This window comes from Phyllopteryx taeniolatus, chromosome 6 (genome assembly GCF_024500385.1).
Source record: "Phyllopteryx taeniolatus isolate TA_2022b chromosome 6, UOR_Ptae_1.2, whole genome shotgun sequence".
Classification (NCBI taxonomy): domain Eukaryota; kingdom Metazoa; phylum Chordata; class Actinopteri; order Syngnathiformes; family Syngnathidae; genus Phyllopteryx; species Phyllopteryx taeniolatus.
The window spans coordinates 31,698,292-31,722,477 of NC_084507.1; the positions used below are offsets into that span (position 1 = coordinate 31,698,292).

General features: G+C 45.5%; 1 protein-coding gene across 3 annotated transcripts in view; it reads left to right on the forward strand.

Moving 5' to 3' along the window:
* Positions 1-24,186, forward strand: part of ntrk1 (neurotrophic tyrosine kinase, receptor, type 1) — a 38,069-nt gene that overhangs the window by 7,544 nt on the left and 6,339 nt on the right. For 2 of the 3 annotated variants that reach the window (XM_061777668.1, XM_061777669.1), the window contains exons 2-16: positions 3,843-3,914; positions 6,982-7,051; positions 7,131-7,199; positions 8,260-8,414; positions 9,109-9,251; positions 9,999-10,137; positions 14,180-14,512; positions 15,402-15,419; positions 15,500-15,558; positions 15,637-15,739; positions 17,797-17,952; positions 18,818-18,948; positions 19,195-19,367; positions 22,046-22,286; positions 23,096-23,254. In XM_061777668.1, coding sequence (XP_061633652.1) covers positions 3,911-3,914; positions 6,982-7,051; positions 7,131-7,199; positions 8,260-8,414; positions 9,109-9,251; positions 9,999-10,137; positions 14,180-14,512; positions 15,402-15,419; positions 15,500-15,558; positions 15,637-15,739; positions 17,797-17,952; positions 18,818-18,948; positions 19,195-19,367; positions 22,046-22,286; positions 23,096-23,254 — 1,953 coding nt within the window. In that variant the 5' untranslated portion in view covers positions 3,843-3,910. The remainder of the gene's footprint in view (positions 1-3,842; positions 3,915-6,981; positions 7,052-7,130; positions 7,200-8,259; positions 8,415-9,108; positions 9,252-9,998; positions 10,138-14,179; positions 14,513-15,401; positions 15,420-15,499; positions 15,559-15,636; positions 15,740-17,796; positions 17,953-18,817; positions 18,949-19,194; positions 19,368-22,045; positions 22,287-23,095; positions 23,255-24,186) is intronic. The other variant, XM_061777667.1, reaches the window with a different exon arrangement.

The window sequence follows — 24,186 nt, forward strand, 5'->3', positions numbered from 1 at the left end:
TCTTGAGAACACTACACTGACTAAGCCAAACTGCAATGAACAGGACCTCCAGGCAGTGCACTGCAGGCCCGCCGTGTAACTATTTGCGTCATCGTTCACAAAGCTAGTTGCTAATGCCAATGAAAACAAGCATGCGTTACATCAAGCCGCGCGATTCCCACAATGCAATGTGGATTTTTCCTGTTGTTGTTGCAATAATTAACATCCTTATTGTTACCTGAAATAATACAGCTCGATGGGGGCCACAAGCCAGTACAAACTGTAGGCCGGTCCCAAGCCCGGATAAATGCAGGGGGTTGCATCAGGAAGGGCACCCGGCTTAAAACTTTGGCAAACAAATTTGAGCGTTCGTCCGAAGATTTACATACCGGATCGGTCGGTCCCGGGTTAACAACGTTCACTACCGCCGCGTTAACCTGCTACTGTACAGCTACTTTGGGCTGAATATGAAGGAGGGGTGAAAAGCGGGGTTCTTAGGCAGAATGAGAAGAGGAAAGCACAGAGCCTAGAACTGAATGCGGGGACTTTGAATGTTGGGACTATGACAGGAAAATCTCAGGAGTCGGTTGAGATGATTAGGAGAAAGGTTGATATATTGTGTGTCCAGGAGACCAGGTGGAAAAGCAGTAAGGCTAGAAGTTTAGGGGCAGGGTTGAAATGATTTGACCATGGTGTACATGGGAAGAGAAATGGAGTCGGGGTTATTTTAAAAGAAGAGTTGGCTCAGAATGTCTTGGAGGTGAAAAGAGCATCAGATCGAGTGATGAGGCTGTGAAACTTGAAATTGAGGGTGTTATGTATAATGTGATTAGCGGCTATGCCCCACAGGTAGGATGCGACCTAGAGGTGAAAGAGAAATTCTGGAAGGAGCTAGACGAAGTAGTTCTGTGCATCCCAGACAGAGAGAGAGTCGTGATTGGTGCAGATTGTAATGGACATGTAGGTGAAGAAAACAGGGCTAATGAAGAAGTGATGGGTAAGTACGGCATCCAGGAAAGGAACTTGGAGGGACAGATGGTGGTAGACTTTGCAAAAAGGATGAAAATGGCTGTAGTGAACAGTTTCTTCCAGAAGAGGCAGGAACATTGGGTGACCAACAAGAGCGGCTGTAGAAGCACACAGGTGGATTACATCTTGTGCAGACGATGTCATCTGAAGGAGGTTACTGACTGTAAGGTAGTGGCAGGGGAGAGTGTGGCTAGACAGCAAAGAATATGACTCTGGTGGTGGGGAGGAAGATTAAGAAGACAAAGGCAGAGCAGCGAACCATGTGGTGGATGCTGAGAAAGGAAGAGTGTAGTCCGGCTTTTCGGGAAGAGGTGAGACAGGCTCACGGTGGACAGGAGGAGCTTCCAGAAGACTGGACCGCTACAGCCAAGGTGATCAGAGAGACAGGCTGTAGAGTACTTGGTGTATCTTCTGGTAGGAAAGGGGAGAAGGAGACTTGGTGGTGGAACTTCAAAATACAGGAAATCATACTAGGCCAGAGGTTAGCTAAGAAGAAGTGGGACACTGAGAGGAATGAGGAGAGGTGAAAGGAATACATGGAGATGCGACGTTGGGCAAAGGTAGAGGTGGCAAAGGCCAAACAAGAGGCATATGATGACATGTATGCCAGGTTGGACACTAAAGAAGGAGAAAAGGATCTATACAGGTGGGAAGGATGTGGAGCAGGTTAGGGTGATTAAGGGTAGAGATGGAAATGTGTTGACTGGTGCCAGTAGTGTGCTGGATCAATGGAAATAAGTTGATGAATGAGGAAAATGATCGAGAAGGAAGAGTATAAGAGGCAAATGTGGTGGACCAGGAAGTAGCAATGATTAGTAAGGGGGACGTTGGAAAGGCACTAAAGACGCAGTTGGTCCTGATGACATTCCTGTGGCGCTATGGAAGCCTCTAGGGGAGGTGACTGGGGAGTTTTTGATCAGCTTGTTCAACAGAATTCTAGCAGGAGAGAAGATGCTGCAGGAATGGAGGAAAAGTGTGCGTGTGCCCTCTTTTTAAGAACAAGGGTGATGTGCAAAGCTGTGGGAACTATAGAGGAATAAAGTTGATGAGCCACACAATGAAGTTATGGGAAAGAGTGGTGGAGGCTCGACTCAGGACAGAAGTGAGTATTTGCGAGCAACAGTATGGCTTCATGTACCACAGAGGCATCATTTGCCTTGAGGATGTTGATGGAAAAGTACAGAGAAGGTCAGAAGGAGCTACATTGTGTCTTTGTAGATCTAGAGAAAGCCTATGACAGAGAGGAACTGTGGTACTGCATGCGGAAGTCTGGAGTGGCAGAGAAGTATGTTAGAATAATACAGGACATGTACGAGGGCAGCAGAACAGCGGTGAGGTGTGACAGACGGATTAAAGGTGGAGGTGGGACTGCATCAGGGATCAGCCCTGAGCCCCTTCCTGTTTGCAGTGGTGATGGATAGGCTGACAGGTGAGGTTAGACTGGAATCCCCGTGGACCATGATGTTTGCAGATGACATTGTGATCTGCAGGTGGAGGAACAGTTAGAAAGATGGAGGCATGCAGTGGAAAGCAGAGGAATGAAGATTAGCCGAAGTATTAGCAGAATATATGTGCATGAATGAGAGAGATGAAAATACTTGGGGTCAACCGTCCAGGGCAATGGTGAGTGTGGTCAGGAAGTGAAGAAACGGGTCCAAGCAGGTTGGAACGGGTGGAGGGAGGCGTCTGGTGTGTTATGTGACAGAAGAGTCGCTGCTAGGATGAAGGGCAAAGTTCATAAAACAGTGGTGAGGCCAGCCGTGATGGACGCATTAGAGACAGTGGCAAAGAGAAGGTTGATGGATGTCGTGAGGGAAGACATGAGGGCAGTCGGTGTTGGAGAGGAGGATGCAGGAGACTTACAGGCTTACATGGGAAAGGATGACGGGCTGTGGCGATCCCTAACGGGCCAAGCCCTAAGGAGAAGAAGAAGAAGAAGATTGTTGTGTTGTCATTTCTGTGTGTTAACAGCGGTTCCTGGAATGTATACCTTATTTAGCTGTCACATTTATTGATGTTTTTATATTGTACTTTTTTTTAAAAAAATTAAACCATTACTTTAGGCAGTGTGTGAAAGTCGAGTTCGTCTTTTAACATATTCTCGAGTGGACTCTAAAGTCATCAAATTCATGACTAGAGTCTGACTCAAGTCCAAGTCATGTAACTCAAGTCCACATCTCTGCCTAATAAGTGTGCCCAAATGTCATAGAGCAATGGATACAAAAAAAAAGTGAATAGGAACACACAGGCGCTGAATTGTCTTAACTCGGACCTTAAGGGTACAGACTAAATGCACAAGCGGCTTCCAGCAGTCCAGCGTTCACAAACATGTTGTCGTTTGCGTTTGTCCGTAACGAGAGCCGATATTTCCCAGTTGTGTGGAACGCGGCATAAGAACCTTTGAAAGCCGTCAAGTGGATTTCCTGTGGAGTTCCGTTTGGAATATTCTGGAGGGCTCGGTCCATTTTACTCAGTGTGGAGGAGGCGCGAATATTGCTCTCGCATCATCATCATCATCATCATCAGTTGAACACCTTTTCTCATCGTGAAAGGAGGTTTGGGGTCTTAATGCTCCATATTTCAATAACAATTTGATTTCATGTATTTAATTTTTTTTTGCTCCAGAAAATGAAACTGGCATTTCCAATAACATCAATCCATTTTAGAGCAATTGGTAAATAACTAAATGCCTTTGGAACGACGCCCCCTTTTCATTGCTAAAATCGACATTGTTTTAAATATTGACTATCGGGAGTGCTGTTAACAAAAGGATTCCTAATAATACATTTTTGATGTATTATTATGAATCCCGTTGATGTTTGGGTGTTTTGCAGCACGGTGACGTCATGCAAGCTGAGACGCATCGCCGCCGACGCCTTCCGCCACAACCTCAAGCTGCAGTATGTGTAAGTGTCGCTTCCGATTAGCGGAAAAAAAAGAAGAAAAGTTACAAAATCGGAACAAATCAGAAGTTGACTAGATCAAATATAATCTTAATAACCATCCATCCATTTTCCATTTCTCCTCACGCCGGTCGCAGTCGTGCCGGAGCCTATCTCAGCTATCTTCGGGCGAGCGGCGGAGTACGCCCTGAACTGGTCGCTAGCCAATGGCAGGGCACACACAGTACAAACAAACAACCATTCGCTCTCACGTTCACACCTACGGGCAATTTAGAGTCTTCAATCAACCTAGCACGCATGTTTTTGGGATGTGGGAGGAAACCGGAGTGCCAGGAGAAAAGCCACGCAGGCACGGGGAGAACATGCAAACTCCACACAGGGGGGGCCGGGATTTGAACCCCGGTCCTCAGAACTGTGAGGCTGACGTTCTAACCAGTCGTCCACCGTGCCGCCAAAAATATCTAAGAGTTTATAATTCATCCATCCATCCATTTTCCGTAGCGCTTGTCCTCACGCGGGTCGCGGGCGTGCTGGCGCAGCCGAGGTCGTAGAGGGGGTCCGCTTTGGTGGCCTCAGAATTGCGTCATTGCTTTTTGCACATGATATCAATAGCAAATTAAAAAGACTATAAATAACTATACATTCAAGAAATACAAATACGTAATTAGATAACGACTACAAAAATAATGCAAAGATAAATAATCAAAACTCGTGAAAAAAATCCAAACATGAAGAACAAGCAAATCTTTTTTGAAGATGAGAAACTCCAATTTGAAAAAGAAAATGTGTGTGTTATGATGTTAAGACGCCATCAGACATCATATACATCATATTTCACATCATCAGGTAATATCATTTGTTGCGCTCTTATTACATTTTCTTGACAAGAAATTGTGCGTGAAACTTGACCTCCGTTAAAGCTACGAAGACGCCAGCCAGATGGTCTTTCTGCATTGATTTAAAAAAAATATATATATATTTTTTTTTTGCACAGTTGAGAAACGTAGAGCAGCCTAAGAGAATAAATATTGTCGATTTGTTTTTCCATGTTTGCTATGGCTTATCTTTGGGTTTTGATTGCATTTTTATGATAAGCGCGGCGAAGGCATCCAGCAGGCAGTCAGTCAGTCACCTTTTACTCGCTCGCTTTGGCGGATTATTGACAAGTGATGCATAATAAATACACTCCACTCAGGCTCCATTATCGCTTAATCAATAATTCCAGTGGGGGGGAGGGGGGGGGGGGGGGGGGGGGGGAGAGATTGCTCAGCTCCTGTTTGCCTACAGATGGAAAAACGCAAAAGGAATAATACAAAATAGACAAAAACAAGGAGGCACAATTGTTTTAAAAAAAATATTCTATAAATATTGGGGGGAAATAGAAACATCTCAAAGAAACTGAAACATGAGAGAATTGTACGCAATATTATATATGAAAAATGCAAAAATAGTATTCCAAATTATTTTAAAATAATACAAATTATTAGATCAAACCCAACTAATTTTAGATGAAAAACTACACAAATAAAAGTCAAAAACACAACACACAAACATGAAATGGGCAGTAAATTAGGAAGAATACAGACATTTTAGGCAAAAAACTTAAACCAAAATAGAACGCCCCCCCCCCCCCCCCCCCAAAAAAAAAACCAATACAACAAATATTGGACAAAAATACTAAATATTATCAATACTAAAAAAATACACAATAAATCAATAAATATTGACATACTGGGAAGAAATATATATATTTGATTGTTTTTTTTTTCAACGGTAATACAAAATATTACGCAAATATAAACCTCAAACAGCTGAAAATATAGAAAATTAGATTAAGGAAGAAAATATTGGATTTTTGTACAAAAAGAAAGAAATATTGTACAAAAAGCCAATATGTGATAAGTAGTATCGTCTAATGGAAAAGATTACACAATAAATACACATATTAGATGAGAAATATAGATATTTAGAAACAATGGAAAAATATAAGAAACATTTTCAAGAATAATACAAAATATTACGCACAAATATTAACCAAACAGCAGAATCAAATACAAAAATGATGTTTGTGAGAAAATGTCGAAATTTAAATTAAAGAGGTACATATTCGATAATAATTCCAAATATTTGACAAAAACAATAAGCATATTGTATAAAAATATGTATAAAATATGGGATAAAATATGGTAAAATATGAGAAAATAATGAAAACTATTCCACAACAAACACACACAAAATATTATGCCTGAATGTTAGCCAAAAATAGTAGACAAAAATTTAAAAAATTAAGAAAAAGGTCAAATATTTGACTAAATTACCCAAATATGAGATGAAAATACAATGGAAAAAAAACCCTTTTGCTATGTGTGCTGGCGTAACATATGCGTCTGACTTGTTATTCTTCTTGTGCGCTTAATTGCTGCATCTTCTCCTTCTTCTTCTTTTTCTTTTTCTTTTTGTTCGCCACGAAGGCGAAAAGACAACCGCAATGGCGGCGACGCGCCATACGCCCCTTCCAATTTGAGACGGTGACACAAAGCTTCTGAAACGTTATCCCGCGAGCCGGTAACGGATACGCCCCCCGGCGGCGCGCCCATCTTCACACCAACTTTTTGGGAGCAAGCAAAACAAGTAGTTGAACCTTTGGCCCCGGCCGCCGCCTCGCTGAATCTTACGCGCGGTATTGACTTCTACTCCATTGGATCATATTGCCGTCAATATGTACGGTCTTGTATTCTACTCCGTTGCGATCATCTTCACTCACGCTTGACTTACAGCACACGAGGACAAATTAAGCGGTGACGTTTCATAGGCCGCGGGGTTATTACGCGTATAAATGCGTTTATTCCTATGAGAGCCTCGCACGCTGAAACATCTCAAAAAGGCCAAAATATTAAGGGGGGAAAATATGGATTCGAAAGACAAAATGAAAAGTACTAAAACAGGCAATAATACTAAATATTACACAATGCTCACATTTTGAATGAACAATACACACAAAATGTGGGAGAAAAAACAATGTATAAATACGCATGTATATGGAGATGCGTTGAATTCTTTTCCTGTGTAGTTTGCAGTATTTTTACATTCTTTGAAGACGACTGGACTGCACCATTACGTATCCTTATTTTGGTCCCTGTGTGAGTAAGCTGTGTACTTTGAATAAAAGGGGGGCGTGAAATAGTTGCCGTAATTGTTTGTTTGTGGTCCTTCGATCAGGAACCTGGCCTCCAACTCCCTGGAGCACATCTCGTGGAGGGTCTTTCATTTTCTGCCCCTGCTCAACCTGTGAGTCCCTCGCCGTTCGCAAGCGCCACACTCGCGGATTCTTTGACTCAAGTATTTGTCGACCCTGAACAGCTTTTTATATATTGTATGATTTCCCACTAATTGCCTTTTTTTTTTTTTTTTGAGCGACGAATTGTCGTGCAGAATCCAAAATACTGACATACTGTAAGCGCCCCCCCCAAAAACGCACTTTTGCGACTTTTGTGTTTTTACTCAGTATATTTGTAATTAATTTTGTTACTTTTTTTCCCAGTACTTGTTCTTTTCTTTTCTCTCCTCGTCTTTTCTTACAGTAAAAAGTGCTGCACCCACTTTTTGGGGGGACAAAGTCAAAATTCAATATTGAAAACAATTCTTAACATCCACATACAAATTCAACTTTTGTGACTTTTCCAATATATTTCGAATGATTACATTTTCTGACTTTTTACAGTGATGTTTCTGAATCATTATCCTTTTTGTTTGATTTACTCATTTGACTACGCCAAATGCCAATGTGAACGGAGCTCTTAATCCATTTTAATTTGAAAATAGAATTTGATCATTGATCTCTTGATTATTCAATTTAATGCCCATTATTATTTTATATTTCAAGTGGTTTATGTGTAACACTTTGTTGTACAAGCAGCGCTTGTAGAAGGAAACTTGAGTTGAGTTCCTTTCAGTCAAGAGTGCTGCACCCACCAAAGGTCATATGTGTAATTCTGGAATAAATCATATTGTATTTATTCCATCTAACCTAGATACCGTCATAGTTGAAAGAGTGTCCATAAATGTTGCAAAAAAGCAAGGGTGGCTATAATTTGAAGCACATGTGTGTCATTTCCTGAAGCTTTTGCCGCTCACCGCCGACTTTTAAGTGCAGCGCAAAAGAAACAACAAGTAGCGAATTAAAGGTTAAACTAAGTCTAAGGAAAGCTCGCTGCGCTTTTTTTTTCCTCCAACAAAAAGCGCAGCGCTTGATTGACAGGCGGCTTTTGAGCGCACGGCGTTGACATTTTTCTCGTGGTAATTGCGTGCAAGCTTTTAGATTCGTTTGAAGAAGTCATTTTCCCGCCAGGGTTCTGCTGGACAACCCTCTGGTCTGCTCGTGCGACCTCCACTGGCTGCAGCGCCGGCAGCGGAGCGAGCGCGCCGACCCGGACGACCACCTGCTGACGTGCGTCGCCGCCGGGCGCGAAGTACCGCTCGACTCGCTCGTCATTGACAACTGCAGTGAGTTGTTGCTACTTTGTCGGAAATCCGGCGAGCGCCACGGGCGTCACGCGTAGCGGCATCGCTTTGCAAAATCGATGCCAGTTCCGCTTGGCAACTTGACATTTGGTAGGCATGTCCATCACGCGTAGACCCGCTCCAAAAAAGTCTCGAGGACCCATGCTGTAAAACGCACAGGAATTGGGCCATTCTGGTTTAAAGTGGCCGTTGCGGGCTCATTTTCAACATTTCCACAACCCTTTAAACAGCCAAGTTCTGTCCATAAATTCAAACATAAAACACAACAATAATAGTAACGATCTCCGGGGCCGCCGGGATGGTGAAATTGAAATTGAATTGACGTCACTCGCGTTGGCTGTAGGCTGAAGTTTGAATGGAAACAAACAACTGCGATAAGAGTCTTTCCAATCAAAACTAATACAGACTATCTGAGCCATGGAGGCGCGAATGAGGAAAACTCTTCGGGCGCATGTTCTTGGGCAACAAACAAATGCCCAAATCGTGCTCTTTGTGGTGCATTTGAATGTATGAAAAGTGCCGTATAAATAAACGTGATTTGATTTGATACATGCGGTGGATGACAACACAGAAGAAATAAAACAAGGATTTCAGGTCTTGCACGGTTGCTGGCCAATGACAATGTTGTTGCCAGGAAACAAAAGAGGCGTCTTAGTGGATTGTGTGCTGTTGTCAGGTCTGCCCGAGGTCACCATTCTGCCCTCCAACAACAAGGTACAGGAGGGGGGCAACCTGACCTTTGAGTGTCACGTGACAGGAAGTCCCACCCCGCAAGTCAAGTGGCGCACGGACGCTCTCCACTCGCGCTTCTTTCCTCAGGTAACACACACGCACATACTATATCCACTATATCCACTTTAGCTATTAATTCGCTTTTTTTGCGACACTTTATTTCACAGTTGTTTTTTTTTTTTTTTTTAACTAAACACTCACACACGCACGCACACAAATAAACGAAAATTTAAATTTTGGGCTCAGATCAAAAATACGAAATAGAAAAATGTACCAAATGACTGCGTTTGATTTTGATTAATAAACTTTTTTATTTATTTATTTATTTATCTCAGCCAAAAATTGATATAGGAAAAAAAAAATCCGGGAATTTTTTTTAGGGGAATGTTATAAGATGAGCTTGAAATGATATCAAACTGTTTTGGGATGAGAGTTTGTGGAATAATTTGGTTTAAGCGATTATCCATCCATCCATCCATCTGGAAATTGTTAACAATTTTAGGGGTGTGTCAGATGTTTTTGTATTATTATTATTTGTTTTCTATTCAGTGGTGTACTTATTCAACATAATCTGTAAAGAAAACATATTTCTATTATTTCTGTGGAGGTTGGAGTTAATGCCGGGGGGGAAAATGCTGAAAAGAAGTCAGCGCTTGGAACAAATAAAACAATATTAAAAGCTAAAGTCGTTTTGAATAATGTCAACGTAATTTTCTTTTTTCTATAAGCAAAAATCCATTAACAAGAGAAATCAGATTTTTTGGGTAGGAAAAAAAGCGATTTTTTTGTTGAGTTTTTTTTGAGGATGGCAATCATCTCGTCCGTGTGCGGCAGGAGAGAATCTGGGGCTCGACGCTGGAGGCGGTCGTGTACCTGACCAACGTCTCGTCCGGCGACAACCTGCACAACCTGACGTGCGAGGCCGAGAACCAGGCCGGGCCCGGGGAGGACGCCGTGCAGCTGGACATTGAGTGTAAGGAACCGCCAACCCGGGTGTAAATGTCAATGCCTGCCACTCTTGAGACTACAAGTCCCACAATGCACTGCAACAGCAGTGGGTTTCTATATTTTTAGAGGCCGCTTGAGAAAAAAAAAAATAATGAAGTGCATTGAAATTGTAACGTTTGCGTTTCGTTTTGGACCCCCTGCCTGTTATGTAACGATTACCAGCAGAACTGATTTCTTCCACGAGGCGTTGTTAGAAGTGTTCAAATAAAAAATGAGGTCACACAGTGATTGACTGCATGTCAAGTGACAGAGTGCAAAATTATGAAGGTAATTCTGCCACGTGCGGGGAGTGGCTGGACCCAAGAGCAGGCGGAGGCAGATGTGAAACGATGAACAGTTTATTGAGGAAAGGTTCTGGAGGTGGTCCTGGATGTGTTGGCAGGCGGCGGCGTGGACAGACGAGGAGGAACAGTATAGCTTACTTGAGTACGGTTGGGCCGTGGTACCGCTAGAAGAGGCTGCAATGCTTTGGCGAGGCTTACAAAGTCTCGACTTCATCAGGGATCACCTGCTGATCTCTCGCAAGCACACCTACGTGCCGCAAAACCGCGTTTGGGAATCAGTGGCCATAGAAAACCCTCTCCTGTATTTTTCTGTTTTCGAAAACACACAACTTGCAATTGCGTTGCAAATGCACCATACAATGACATCAAAGGCTTTCTTTTCTATTCTCAGGCATCAGGGTTGCCGTGGGAAATCCAAAAACCCTGATTATTGATGACAAATATATCTTTGTTCGTGATGACGAATGATTCCGAATGCAGTTTAGAATCATTCACTCATTTCTGACTCACTACGAAGGGATTTCTTGTCGAACTATTTGAGTCCACTATAGAAAGGTCCGACAGTATATAGTGATTGGAAAGTCGTGAATGAGCAAACGATACCAACGCAGCCATGAGGTTCACGTGCGACGTTCAAGGCTTATTTTTCCCGATTGTGCAACTTCTCCTTAAGCGGCCGCGGCTTCAATGCGCACTCTGAAGAGCTCAATGGCGCTCTCTCCGAGGGGCCCCGAGACGAAGGCGAGACGCGGCGCGGCGCTCGGCTTCTGGAGCAAATGGCCCTCGCGCAAATCTAAGTGTTTCTAATGGAGCTCTCTGTGGTCCGCCACTCATGCCAGACAACAGCACAAATCCGAAGTGGAGCCGGCAGACATTTCATGCTCGGGCTGCAAGCAAAGGACAGAAAGGGAAATGCCAACTGGACTCTTGTCGCTCTCAAAGAACCTCCTGTTGCATCGCTTTTGATCCGAGTACTCGCACTCTGTACTTAAGTACAAGTACAGACACAGATACAGGAGAAGAACTGATTTAACTCCTGTACTTAAAACCCTCCAAAACAAATGCTAGATGTATGAAGATAATAGTGTAAAACCTGTGCAAAGACTAACAACTATGTACTACTCACTTGTGGCAGTAACAGCACTCAGTGATGCTGGCGTAGCCAGTATAGAGCGCCTCGTTGTCGGGCGTAAGTGTGTGCACGTCGCAGAGAGAAGACTGAGGAGAGAAGTTGTTTTGTTGTTTTTTTTTTAAAAACTGGATTTAACAGTCAGTGTGTTGATCAGGGCTTCGGGCTGGTGTGGCTGTGTTAGAGCGCCTCGTTGTCAGCCCTATGTGTGCGCATGTCACGGAGAGTAGGCTGTAGAGCGAGGTGTTTTTTTGTTTGTTTTTTTAAGTCAGACGCAACAGCCAGCGTGTTGAATCAGGAGTTAGGGCTGGCGTGGCGTTTTTTTTTTTTTTTTTTTTTTTTTAAAAGGCTGCCATAACAGCCAGTGCATATATTTCGGCAGATCAAAGTGTTGCTGTTTGTTGTTGTTTGCTTCCTCTCAGAGACTTTGGAAAGCCAAAAGCCGTTCATTAGTGTGCTGCATTACTGTGGTGTCATATCTCATCAAGTGAGTGATGCTCATCAGGAAAGCAAAAGCACCAAAAGGGGGGGGGGGGGGGGGGGGGCGCCAATAGACTGAAGGCCGTGTGCACGAGCACCCGGGGACAGATAACCAGCACTGGGGAGAAAAGAAAAAAAGAATGTCTCCGATAACGGTGCTCAGATCCGATTTGAGCCTCGCCCTTAATGGACTCTTGCCTCCCACTCCGGAGGGGAGAAAAAAAAAAAAAAAACTTCATCTGGCCGTGATTGGCAGGCGGGGAAATGCTGGCGATCCATCAACGCGGCCCCCCTCGGCGGACGGACGCTCGTTAACCGCCGGCCCTTTAATTACCCTTAATTACCCCCCAGAACAGCCGCGTGGGCGTTTCCTGGTGAGCGGCCGGCCCGGTCATCGATCGGCACGCGCGTTGCGGCTCGCCCGCTGCTCATCAAACGGCACCCATTTTTTTTGGTTTTTTTTTCCCCCACGCTTCTCTCCCTTAAACTTGGAAATAAGAACTTTACACTCTTCGTGCTCATTAGAGCTAATTGTCGTCTTCCATTTTCACGCTGCGGAGAAATGGTCACGAGTTAAATGCGGGACTGATGCAAGAAACACCGACACGGTTCGTCAACTTGTCCACTGCCGCTGTTTTTCGAGCTTTTTGTTCCAAGACCCCCCAAAATATTGTTTTCTGTGACAGTTTAACCCACCAAATGAAAGTGAAGACTCTCTTCTTTAACTAGAATAACAAAGTTTTTGTTTTTTTTCAACAACACCGCTGTCTCGCCCCAAAATAAAAGGTGAAAAAGAGCTTTTTGTCAAAAGAAACTTGTTGAGTGACAGCGACTTGAATGCAATATGTTTGCTTTTTGTGACAGCTCAAACTGTAAAAGAACCAAAACAAGACGGAAATAATCATTGATTTACGTATTCTGTTGGAGTGTTAGTCGCCTAAAATTTGACTGACTTTTCTCTCCCTCACGATCAACGTGACGAGCGGAGATTCGGCGCCGAATCGTGCTCTTTCGACTCTTTTCTGCATTACACGCACTTGCTTCAGTCGTCAGCACTTTTCCCAGGCGGGGGGGGGGGGGGGGGGGGGGGGTCTCTCGAGGTTCCCCTCGGATCATTTCCTGTAAAGTTCACGGTGCGCTTTTTTTGCGGTCTGCACGTCCACGTGTTGAGCGGCCTTCATTATTCATGGCGGGGTCAGCGCATGTCTGAAAACACGGATGGACAACATCGATTCACGGAAAACCGAAAGGCAAAAGTGCACAATCGGGAAATACGGCACAAAACACTTGAAATGTTGTCGTAAAGTGGCTTTTTTGAAAAGATGCTCAAAATTGAGCGTATGGTGTCGTATGAAAGTGTCTTTAGCTTTTCCTCGTCTTATTGATTACGGTGATGGCAAAAAGCGACACGTTACGAGCTTTGTCATGTCGTGACAAACGAAGCGACGGAATCGCTGTAAGATGTCCTGATGTCGGGAAAGTCAGAGAAGAAATCCAAAGTCCAACAGGAGGGAAGCGGCTCGAGTCCGAGCTGGTCTGACCGCAAAGAATTTCTTCTCAAATTCCTCAGCATCTCCTAGAAGAGACTTCGGCTCAGCTTGGAAGTTCAAAGTTCATGATCCTACTGGAGAAGGCAGCCGAGCGCTTGTGCCCTTTTCGATCTGTCGTTGTCGTAGCTCGTGCTGAATCGAGGCGGAAGGAGTTGCGGTAGTTTAACGCTTCTTGACGTTCATTTGATAAGAGTGGGTTACGATTTCTTGGATCTTTGTTGCCATCGACGTTGATAACCGTCAATACGTGTGCACTGAATGTTGCCTCATTTTAATTTGAACCTCCAAAGTGAAAAGGTCAACAAAAACAAGTGGACCTGATTGAGCAAAACCAATGTGACATTTGGATTCTGCACATCCAAATTGTCCCGAATCAGCTGAAGACTCTTAGACAATACATTTGTCAATACAAAAACAAAACACCTTTATGTGTTCAAACACTTATATCAAAGATTGAAAACAAGACAAATATTGGAAGGTAACGAAACATACAGAAGAGTCAAAGTGCGTCTTGCTTTTTCTTCATCCTTTTTGCGGCGACGCCGCCCACGCGATCCCCGCCAGTCCCGGCCAAGATCCTGTACCTGAGGAACGCGGTTCCGATGCACCACTGGTGCTTCCCGTTCGCCGTGGACGGCAACCCGGAGGCCAACATCAGCTGGCAGTACGAAGGCTCGGCGCTGAAGGAGACGGCCTTCGCGTACACGCAGCTCTTCCCCGACTCGGCCGACGGCTCCAAGAAGCACGGCTGCCTGTTCCTGGACAAGCCCACGCACATGAACAACGGGCGCTACACGCTGCTGGTGGACAACAAGCTGGGCAAAGACCAGGCCAGCGCCGCCGGCATGTTCATGGACAACCCCTTCGGACTCTTCGATCCCGAGGGCCTCATTCCCGGTGGGTTCCCACGTGTGTCCTAGCTGTTTTTAGGTTTTTTTTTTTGTTTTTTTTTCCATCCTCGCATAAATACTTGAACGTAGGGCTGCAGCTATTGAATATTTGTGGAATCGATTGATTAATCCATTATTCCATCGATTCATCGAATACAAATTGATTTTGCAATCAAGTTTGTTGCAAAATCAATTTGGATCGGAGTGATTGCGGTTTACGATTGTTTATTTGGTATTTGGTTCGATAATTAAATGTTGACAAACGATGAAGCGACATGACACGAGCGAAAATGCCTGATTAAAAGTGTTCCGGTGGCCTGCCATAATAATTCTTTCGATCTTTTTCATCATCCCATAACACTCCGTTGACCGGAGTGTGCCAAATGCCCCCATTAAGTGCCCCCCATCAAATGACGTTGATGCCCTGGCATGTGGGCAAGGAGAGCCACCGTCGCCGTTCATCCGACGGGACAAACGGTCAAATGCAAAATGAGAACCCAACTGCTGCCGTAGGCCACAACTCACACCCAGACGCTCACACGCAGACAAACTGAATCCAGATCCTGTCACTCACTAGGCCACGCCCCTTTAAGCCAGTCGAGCACCCCTTTGGTGCCCGCTAAACGCCACCAAAGACCAGACACATTGTGGATAAAAGGTTGTCGTGATTCTAGCAAGAATTACTCAAGTGAGGGAGCAGATTATCGATAATGTGGAACATGGAAAAAAAAAAAACAAGTTTTGAACTCGATAAAGATCACACCAAATTTGATTTGGCTTTTCATGGCAAAACAACGTTTTCGCACCTTTATTGCCACAAAAACTGTTGGTTGAACGACATTTGTGCGCGTGCGTTTTGTCCACTTACTCGTGTTCTTTGTGTCCCCACATGCAAGTCATCGACGTGGACGCAAGTGAGTCTCCATGCGAACTTTTCCCGACTGCTTTTTCTCCCGTAAAAGCATGCCAATGTGCCCCATTGTCTTGTGCCCAGTTCCCACCAACAAATCCGTCACGGACGTCACCGAGAACCTGGAGAGTCGAGTCTTTGTGGTCCGTTTTCCTTCGTCTTTGTTACGATCCCAAAATGGCGTGCGTCTTTTTCTTCATTTGGTGCATTGCCCGTCTCAGGTGTCGGCGGCCGTGGGTCTGGCTCTGTTCGCGTGCACCTTCCTGCTGGTCACCGTGTTGGTCATCAACAAATGCGGACACAACTCCAAATTCGGCATTCACCGTGAGTCGACGCCTCGACTTTATGCTCCGCTCTTCTGTATCTACATATTTAGATCAGGATCTCAGAATACGTAACAGAACGGAAGTGTGATTTGAAACTTTTTGTGCGGTTGTATGAGAATCGTTTAACATGCCTTTTTTTTTTTTTTTTTCCCTAGAAGATGATATAACGAATACAGCATCTGTCAGGAATAAGTGTATAAAATATAAGAATTTTGTGGTTGAAAGAAGCGTAAGTTCAACAATTTAGGCCTGTCTGATTTCAGCGGGAAATAATATCAAGTGTAATATGCTCCAAATGCTCCACTTAAGCGGTTGTAAGAAGCCTGATTAGCGAAGTAAGTAATGCGCCTACTTCACGTAACATTATTCAACTTTCAATTGTGGAATTGAGTTGAAAACAAGGTTGGTGATGAAATCGGTCTTCACGAGTGTCAGATTGTAGGCGAAGGCCGGCGGCGTGGCGAGTCGGACTAATATCGGGCCGAGCTGTAAGTTTGCGTCAGCTGGCCTTTTAAAGTGCCTTAATTACTGTAAGAGAGCAGAAAACCTCCCTCGGCTGCGGCCGTGCGGCGCGGGGCCATTAAAGATGATGGATGGACGGACGGCGAGACGGGCGCGCGGCCCAACCCTCGCTCGTGCATTTACACTTGTGCCTAAGTGGCTGTGATTGCCTAAGTGGAGTGCGCGTGGTTCCTTCCGTCCGTCCGCCCGCTCCATCTGCTCGCTTTTGTTGATTCCATTTGCGAGCGTGTCGGACCCTGGAGGTTGTTTAGGCCAGGCTCGTTTGGCCTTTTACGGGCTCGGCGTGACATCTTTTTTTTTTTTTTTTTTTTTTTTTTTTGCTTCAATGGCGTCCTGATTGCCACACTGATCGCGGCCATTATTCGCGCCGCGCCAACAAAGCGAGGCCGGGTGGCGCATTTTTCGGAAATCGATGCCCAATTGCCACGTGCCGTCGTCGCAATCGCCAACGTCGGGTGGCGAACGGACTCGCACTTGGTGCTTATGTACAAGTAGACAGTTAGGCACTCGTAGAAGGAAAGTAAACAAACAAAAAAAATCGTCTGTATGTGGCCACGAACAAGCTGAAAGTCTTCAAAAATCAAACAAGGCCTGAAAGTTTAAGTATAAAAGTAAACAAAAAAAAAACAAAAAAAGTACTTTCAATAATAATATACAATTCCTGTTTTCAGTTGCCACCATTTTTTTGTTTATTTTTAAACTAAGAGCTCCCTACCCAGGGCTCAATCTTTTATGCTACCAAGTAGGGCTGCAACTAACTCATAATTGATTCCTTTGTCTATTTTGATTAATCGGTCAATCAGATAAAATAACGTTTTTTCAATTTCTATTGATATTTCAAATCGAGTGCTGAAAATGCACAAACATCAATTTAATATTATTCAGTTACTGGTTTGGTCCATAAAATGTTAGAAAATCAGCAAAAAATGTTGTTGTTTTTTTTTCAAAAGTAAAAGCAAATGTCTTATTTTGATAAGACTTTAAAAAATAATCAGTCTGCTTTAATGGAGGACAACAGAAATCTGAATATTTACTGTTGAGAGGCTGAAGAGTTTTGGACAGTTTTAAGTTAAACAAGGTCTCTAAACGATGAATCCCTTATCAAAATTTGATTTGATAATCGATTAGTTGTCGAATGAATTGTTGCACCTCCAGGGATCTCGTTTGATGTGCGTAGGAGACAACCGGCGGCGGAACGGCTTTGGCTCTGGAGACGTTCGGGAAAGTCGATTACGTTCGCTAGCCCGGGAGCTAACTAGCTAAAACGGCTCGCTGCGGCCCGATCGATCGTGGCGACATCGTTTGAAACCGCGGTCCACGTCCGCACCCGGAAACGGTCCCATTCGGAAACAAAAAGTGCATCTACTGTATGCCAAACACCGTTCTGAACCAAAAACAAAAGGTTTGGGACAAACGTGACCTCTAAAACGGTTCAGTTGTTAAGATTTGTTACATTGAAATGTGTCAAATTGAAAAGTATGAGCACTTTGTTGCTCGGGTGCGTGATTGTGTCGCCGTCTCGTTGCGCGTCAGGCTCGTCCGTGCTGGGCGCCGAGGACGACCTGGCCGTGTCGCTGCGCTTCATGAACTTCGGGAGCAGCCCGCCGTCCTCGGACGAAGACTCGGGTCTGTCCGGCTTCGTGGAGAACCCGCAGTACTTCTGCGGTATCATCAAAGACAAAGACATGTGTGAGTCCCTCACGTTCACTTCAAAACGGGACCTGCTACGGACCGGGCGGCGGGCGCGCCCGGGACGCACGCTGCCGTCGCAATAGCTCAACTTTGCGCTGCGTGATGCGGGTATTGAAAGCGAGCGGCATTTTTCTCTCAATGAAAGGTTGCACTTTTCCCTTGGGTGTTCACTTTCCCAGTTTTTCCCGGTGACAGGGTTCCACACCCACACTTTTCCTCAGGGCTGTCGCACACGTGGGGGATGCTGGTGTCGAAAGTACCCACATTTCATTTCCAATGAAAAGGGTCCACTTTTCCCCAGTGACGAGGTTCCACACCCACAGTTTCCCCTGGGGCGTAGCACCCACGAGAGATGCTGGTGGTTAAAAGCAACCCACATTTCTTTTCCATTGAAAGGCTGCAACACCCAGACTTTTCTCGGTGAAAAGGTTCAACCCTAACCCCCACTTTTCCAAGTGAAAGGGTTCAATACCCACACTTTTCCCCGGGGTTGTCGCACCTGTGGGGGATTCTGGTGTCGCAACACCTCGACTTGTGCCAGTAAAAAGCTTGAACACCGACATTTTGTTTCCCTTTGAAAGGGTACAACACCCCCACTTTTTCCTAGGGGCATTGCACCCATGAGGGACTGACTGTGGGTCGCCACCCTTCTTTTGACTGGTGAAAGGCACCCACATTTTTCCTTTTAAATGGGTTCATCGCCCACACATTTCCTGGTGAAAAGGTTCAATACCCGCACTTTTGCCAGGGCAGGTGTTGCAACACCCCCACTCTTCCCAATGTAAGAGTTGAATATCCACATTTAGTCTGTTGAAAGGTTTCAACACCCTTGCTTTTCCCAAGCATGCGTTTGTGCGTTCAGGTGTGCAGCACATCAAGCGGGCGGACATCGTGCTGAAGTGGGAGCTGGGCGAAGGCGCTTTCGGCAAAGTCTACCTGGCCGAGTGCGCCGACCTCAGCCTCGACAGTGACAAGATGTTGGTCGCCATCAAGGTGAGTCTGGAGTTTAGTCGGGGACCTTCTCTGCCTCTTCGTCCTACTCTTAATTACGCTGCATGTCTTCCGATAGAGCTCAGTGCTGCCCGGCTTGTAGTGGCACAATGTGGTACTACACTGAAGGCACGCACCTCGAAACTTGGATTTGCTTGACTGTATGCTGTAAAACAAAAATAGTTGCTGAAAAATCTGCGCTATAGCTGAGCCCGACCCGCCCGTGGTAAACATACACTTTGGCGCCAGACCCTGAAGGACGCCAACGAGTCGACGCGGCAGGACTTCCAGAGGGAGGCGGAGCTCCTGACGGTTCTGCAGCATCAGCACATCGTGCGCTTCTACGGCGTGTGCGCCGACGGAGAGCCGCTCGCCATGGTCTTCGAGTACATGCGGCACGGGGACCTGAACCGCTTCCTCCGGTACGGACGCACCGGATCCGACCCTCACTTATTAACTGTCAATCAATATATTGGGAAATTCATGATCGTGCATAAATAATAGGGAAAGAGTTGCAAAATTGCACAAATGAACTCCATTAAAGTACTATTTGCAAATAGAATAAAATCAACCAACCAAATATGAATTTTTCCCAATTTTTAATAAACTAAAATAAAATGCTCCCTAAAATATGATTCAACAATTCATATCCCTGGAAAAAAAACAATCAATTCAAAGGACTACTCACAAATACAATAAAGTAAGAGAAATTGAATGTAGTAATTATTCATTTATGGATTTCTATGGAAAAAAACTCTCCGTATAAATGTCCAAAATTGTCCCAATTAAACGAAAAAAAGATATATTAATCAATACATTTTCAAGGTGAAACGTTATGTAAAAATGTGCTCAGGATAAACTTGATTAAAGTAGTATTCAGAAATGAAATCATACCAAAAAAAATATCCCATGGAAGAACTTTGCGCCCAGCTATTGAATTGTATTTGCCATTTGCAAGCTAATTAAGTTTGGTTTTCTTTCTTTTTTTTTTTTGCTAGACATTTATGAATTTTGAGTAAACGCGTTAAGAGGAATCGAACGCGTACTAAAATGATTCCAAATCTCCTTAATAACTGCAATTATTTCTTAGCAGGTCTTTGTATTTGTGCCCTTCGCCAAAAACACAAACGACGAAAAGCAACTGCAGGTTTGTGTGAAACATTTCTGCAGCCAATTTTGTGCCTGCATGTGCGGCCACATTGCAACGCAGAATTCTCACCAATTGTCTGCTCACGATGGTCTCGCCTACCCAATTAGAAATTTGACAAAGCAAGACCGGACTTTGACTTGATTTCCTGGAAAACGGCAGCTTGAAACCAAAATGGCAAACTTGGTGGCTCTTTTTGATCCTCTTTTTGATGGGTCTCCTCATGATAAACATGTCTACCAAATTTCAAGACCAACTCTGGAGGCTGAATTTCTGGCAAACTCGCTCCTGTAGCGTTTTAATCAACCACGAGGGTAACATAAGCCATTGAATTGTATACAAACACTATTTTTGAGTTTGTTTTGGGTCATTTTGGCCTCGGTCGTTCCACCGACGAACGAAGGCCTGCAAAACAACAACGCGGGTGGAGGTTTGCGAGCGGCAACGCGTCAGGGAGCAGATGACGGCGAGCGGCGGGCCGTTCATTAGCGACATTAGATGCGAATCTCCAACCTCGGCCAATTACAGCTCATCACCTGGGAAACGTCGACGGCATCAGCCGTTCTCGACGCCAGGTGTCCTCTGACGCGAGGCGGGAAAAAAAAAATCACATTTGGGCCTCGAACGCCCCACTGTGCAGCTGCTTTCCCGACCGCCACCTGCCCGCTAAACTAATAGCGAGCGCATTCGGACGCATTATCGACAATCAGTCGGAATAGGGTGGGGTGACGGTTACGCCTTAGCCCCTTTTCTCCACCTTCATTACCGATGTAAACTTCATGCCCGTGTTGGGAATCATTCACTCAGTCAGAGGACTCGAAACAGTAGTTCGCAGAAAAGACGACGAAAAATCCCGTTTCAGGGATCAGGGAGTACGGAATGACGAATGATTCCGAACGCAGTCGCTGCCGAACCGTGCGGAATGTCCGCTGAAAAGGGATTTTCGGAGGCTGTTTTAGGAACTAACTCGGGCTGCTACGTCGGAAAAATCCCTTTGGAGTGAGTCGGGAGTCGGGAGCGAGCGAGCGAATGATTCCAAATGCAGCGACTGCGTGAACGACGTTCGGCGGTTGAGTCATCAGGCAGAAAAAAACGGTTTTCGGACACCGTTGATGATTTGGACATAGCGGCTCAACTTCAGCTGGTTGACCTTCCGCGATACTTATCGAACAAAGAAGTCAGTTATAAAAGCACTCAGTTGTACTTTAGGGACCGAGACCACCTACGAATCGTGAAAATGTGCAAATTGTTGACACTCCCTTATCATTTTCATGGGGCGGGGGTCAAAAGAAAATGCAAATAAACGGGGGCGTGGGTAAGAAAAAAAGGGACATATTACGGGGGATAGGTTAAAAAAAACAAATAGCCACTGTACTGTGCAATTTAGGGTCATTGGGCTTTGGGGTCAACCCGAAATGCACTACAACCTTCACAAGTGAATTGAATTGGACCTTGTGTCGATTTTCGAATGCATGTCCGACTGTTGACTGGACGGACGGACGGACCAATGAATTCGCTGGTTCCGTTAGAATCGGTACGTAAATAGTCGTGTTCACGATGCTGCTGAGATTTTTTGCGGGCACTCGCGATCGAGACTCCAATCCGGAAGTGGCCGCTGAGCTTAGTGTCATACGGTTTCATCAGCGAGCTTCGACAGAGAGACTGGAAGAGTCACAGAAAGGCATCCAAGTGGACATCCTTGGAAAGGTTCGTGGATCAAACTCCTCAAGTGAATTTTGCTACTTGTTAAAGAACAAAAGAGCTGAAACGTCAAATAAGTTCACCTGCGAAGGTTTTAGTGCATTTTGGCTTCATCCTGAAAGTTCACCCGAAGCCCAACGTCGCCAAATGTTCGAGAGAAGTGGGCGTGCCTCCGATGTCGACGAGAAACTGTACGTTGGAGAATTGTCTCGGATGTTGTTCAAAATCCCGTTCTCTGCCGGCGTCCCGCAGAGCTCACGGTCCCGACGCTCGCATCCTGGAGGAGTCCAAGATGGCGGCGCTGGGCGAACTGACCGTACCTCAAATGCTGCACATCGCGGCGCAGATCGCGTCAGGGATGGTGTACCTGGCCTCGCTGCACTTCGTCCACAGAGACCTGGCCACGCGCAACTGCCTGGTGGGAGAAGGCCTGGTGGTCAAAATCGGAGACTTCGGCATGTCGCGGGACATCTATAGCACCGATTACTATCGGGTGAGGAAGGGCTTGGAAAACAAATGCGCCGGGTGGGTGAGGATGAGCATCGTTGAGATAGGATTCAGATTTATATTCGGGTTAGGATTAGGGTTTAGGGAAGCACACTCCTCACTTCCGGCGACGGAGGCAACGATGCACCTCGAGCGGACCGCAGGTTTATTTGGTATTAAGAGTTAAGGGGTTTGCGTTAGGATTGGTTTCAAGGGTTTAAGCTTCGAGATGGTGGTTTCCAGTTGGGCTCGGGGTTACTAGCCTAGGATTTGGATTCTGATGAGGTTTAGGGCTTTTGGGTTAAGATCGCTCGGTTAAGGTTACTGTTCGATTTAGGAGAAAGATTAGAGTAAGTGGGTTAGGGTGAATGGATTTGGTGTTAGGTTTAGGGTTATGGATTGATTTTAGGTGTTAGGGTTCAGGTGTTGGAGATCGTGGGTAAGGCCTGCGATTGGAATTGGCTTCAGGGGGTTAGCGTTGGTAGGATGGGATTACTGTAAATCTTTGTGGGTCGAGAGTTACAGGGTTTAGGTTTGGGATTAAGATTGGGGGTTTATGTTAGGAGTAGGGTTCGTGGATTAAGATGAGTGTTTGTGGGTTCATCTTTGGGATTTGGAGTTAGGATTAGAGTTAGTGGGATGGAGGTTTTGGTTAGTTTTGTGGGAACCATGAATTGCAAAATAGAGTGGGAATGCTTTAAATATAGATGAAAGACAAGTTTGTCAGGTGACCGTGACTTTTTAATCACGCCTGGAGGAGCAAAGTGGGACTACAGGAGCACTTCCAGATGCTGTGTGGACTTTTTTTGTTGTTAGGTGGGGGGCCGCACCATGCTGCCAATCCGCTGGATGCCGCCAGAGAGCATCATGTACAGGAAGTTCACCACGGAGAGCGACATCTGGAGCTTCGGCGTGGTCCTCTGGGAGATCTTCACGTACGGCAAACAGCCGTGGTACCAGCTGTCCAACGGCGAGGTGGGTGGCGCACACGCGCACGCTAATCGCTTCAACCGAGAATCACAAAAGCGCAAAATTTGGTCTTTTCAAATATCCCCTTTGAGAACTTTTGATTTTCACGCGTAGCGCTGAAACTTGAAGGCGGCGTTCTCGGATTCCTCGGCGTAATTTGTGAGGCCCGAGATGTACGGAACGGACCGATGGCGCTTTACCGGCAACATCTGCCACCAACACAAAGTGGCGGAATCAAGTGTTAGCGTTACAAACAACGACAGCAAAAAAACTCGGCAGGCTAACACCGTTAACGGTTAAGATGTAAGCGTTCATTTCAAGACAGCCGGCGTTACGACGTGATCTCAACTTTGGCGGGTGGCGCTCTCATCGATGGGAAATTATACTGGCCTCCTGGAGCAGCACATTTCGCATTTCCATAAGGGGAATTTCGTCAGGCTCATTGACTGCTCGCACCAAAAGCGTGAGGGTCAGGGGTCGTGTCACTTCGCCTCCACTGACGACCTTAAAAAAAAAAAAACTGCTCATAGCAGAGATGGAAAGTTTCAGCAGTTTTGAAAGAGTTTGAGAATCTCAAGCTACAAATGGCAATCATCCGCCCGATCGTTGGAGTTTTGCGCAGGTGTCGCTCGGACGCCTCCGGCGGCTCTTAAGTCCGTCGGATAACAGCGACGTGGACTGCGGTAACCCCGCGGAGTCCGCCGTGTCCTTCTCGAGAGCGGGCGAAGCGCAGCCGGCGTCTCGCCTTTCGAGGGCAGACCGGATCGCCTTCCCCGAGCGCCGCGTCCTAATCTGATCACCTCGCGTCTCGGCACCATTAATCCCACTAATCCGGGGGACGCCATCTTGCGGGAATCGGGACGGGTTCAAACAAAGCGACTGAGTCTTCGATCCGTTTCGGTCTTGTTGCTTCGTTCGCACAATTGCCCCAAAAAGTC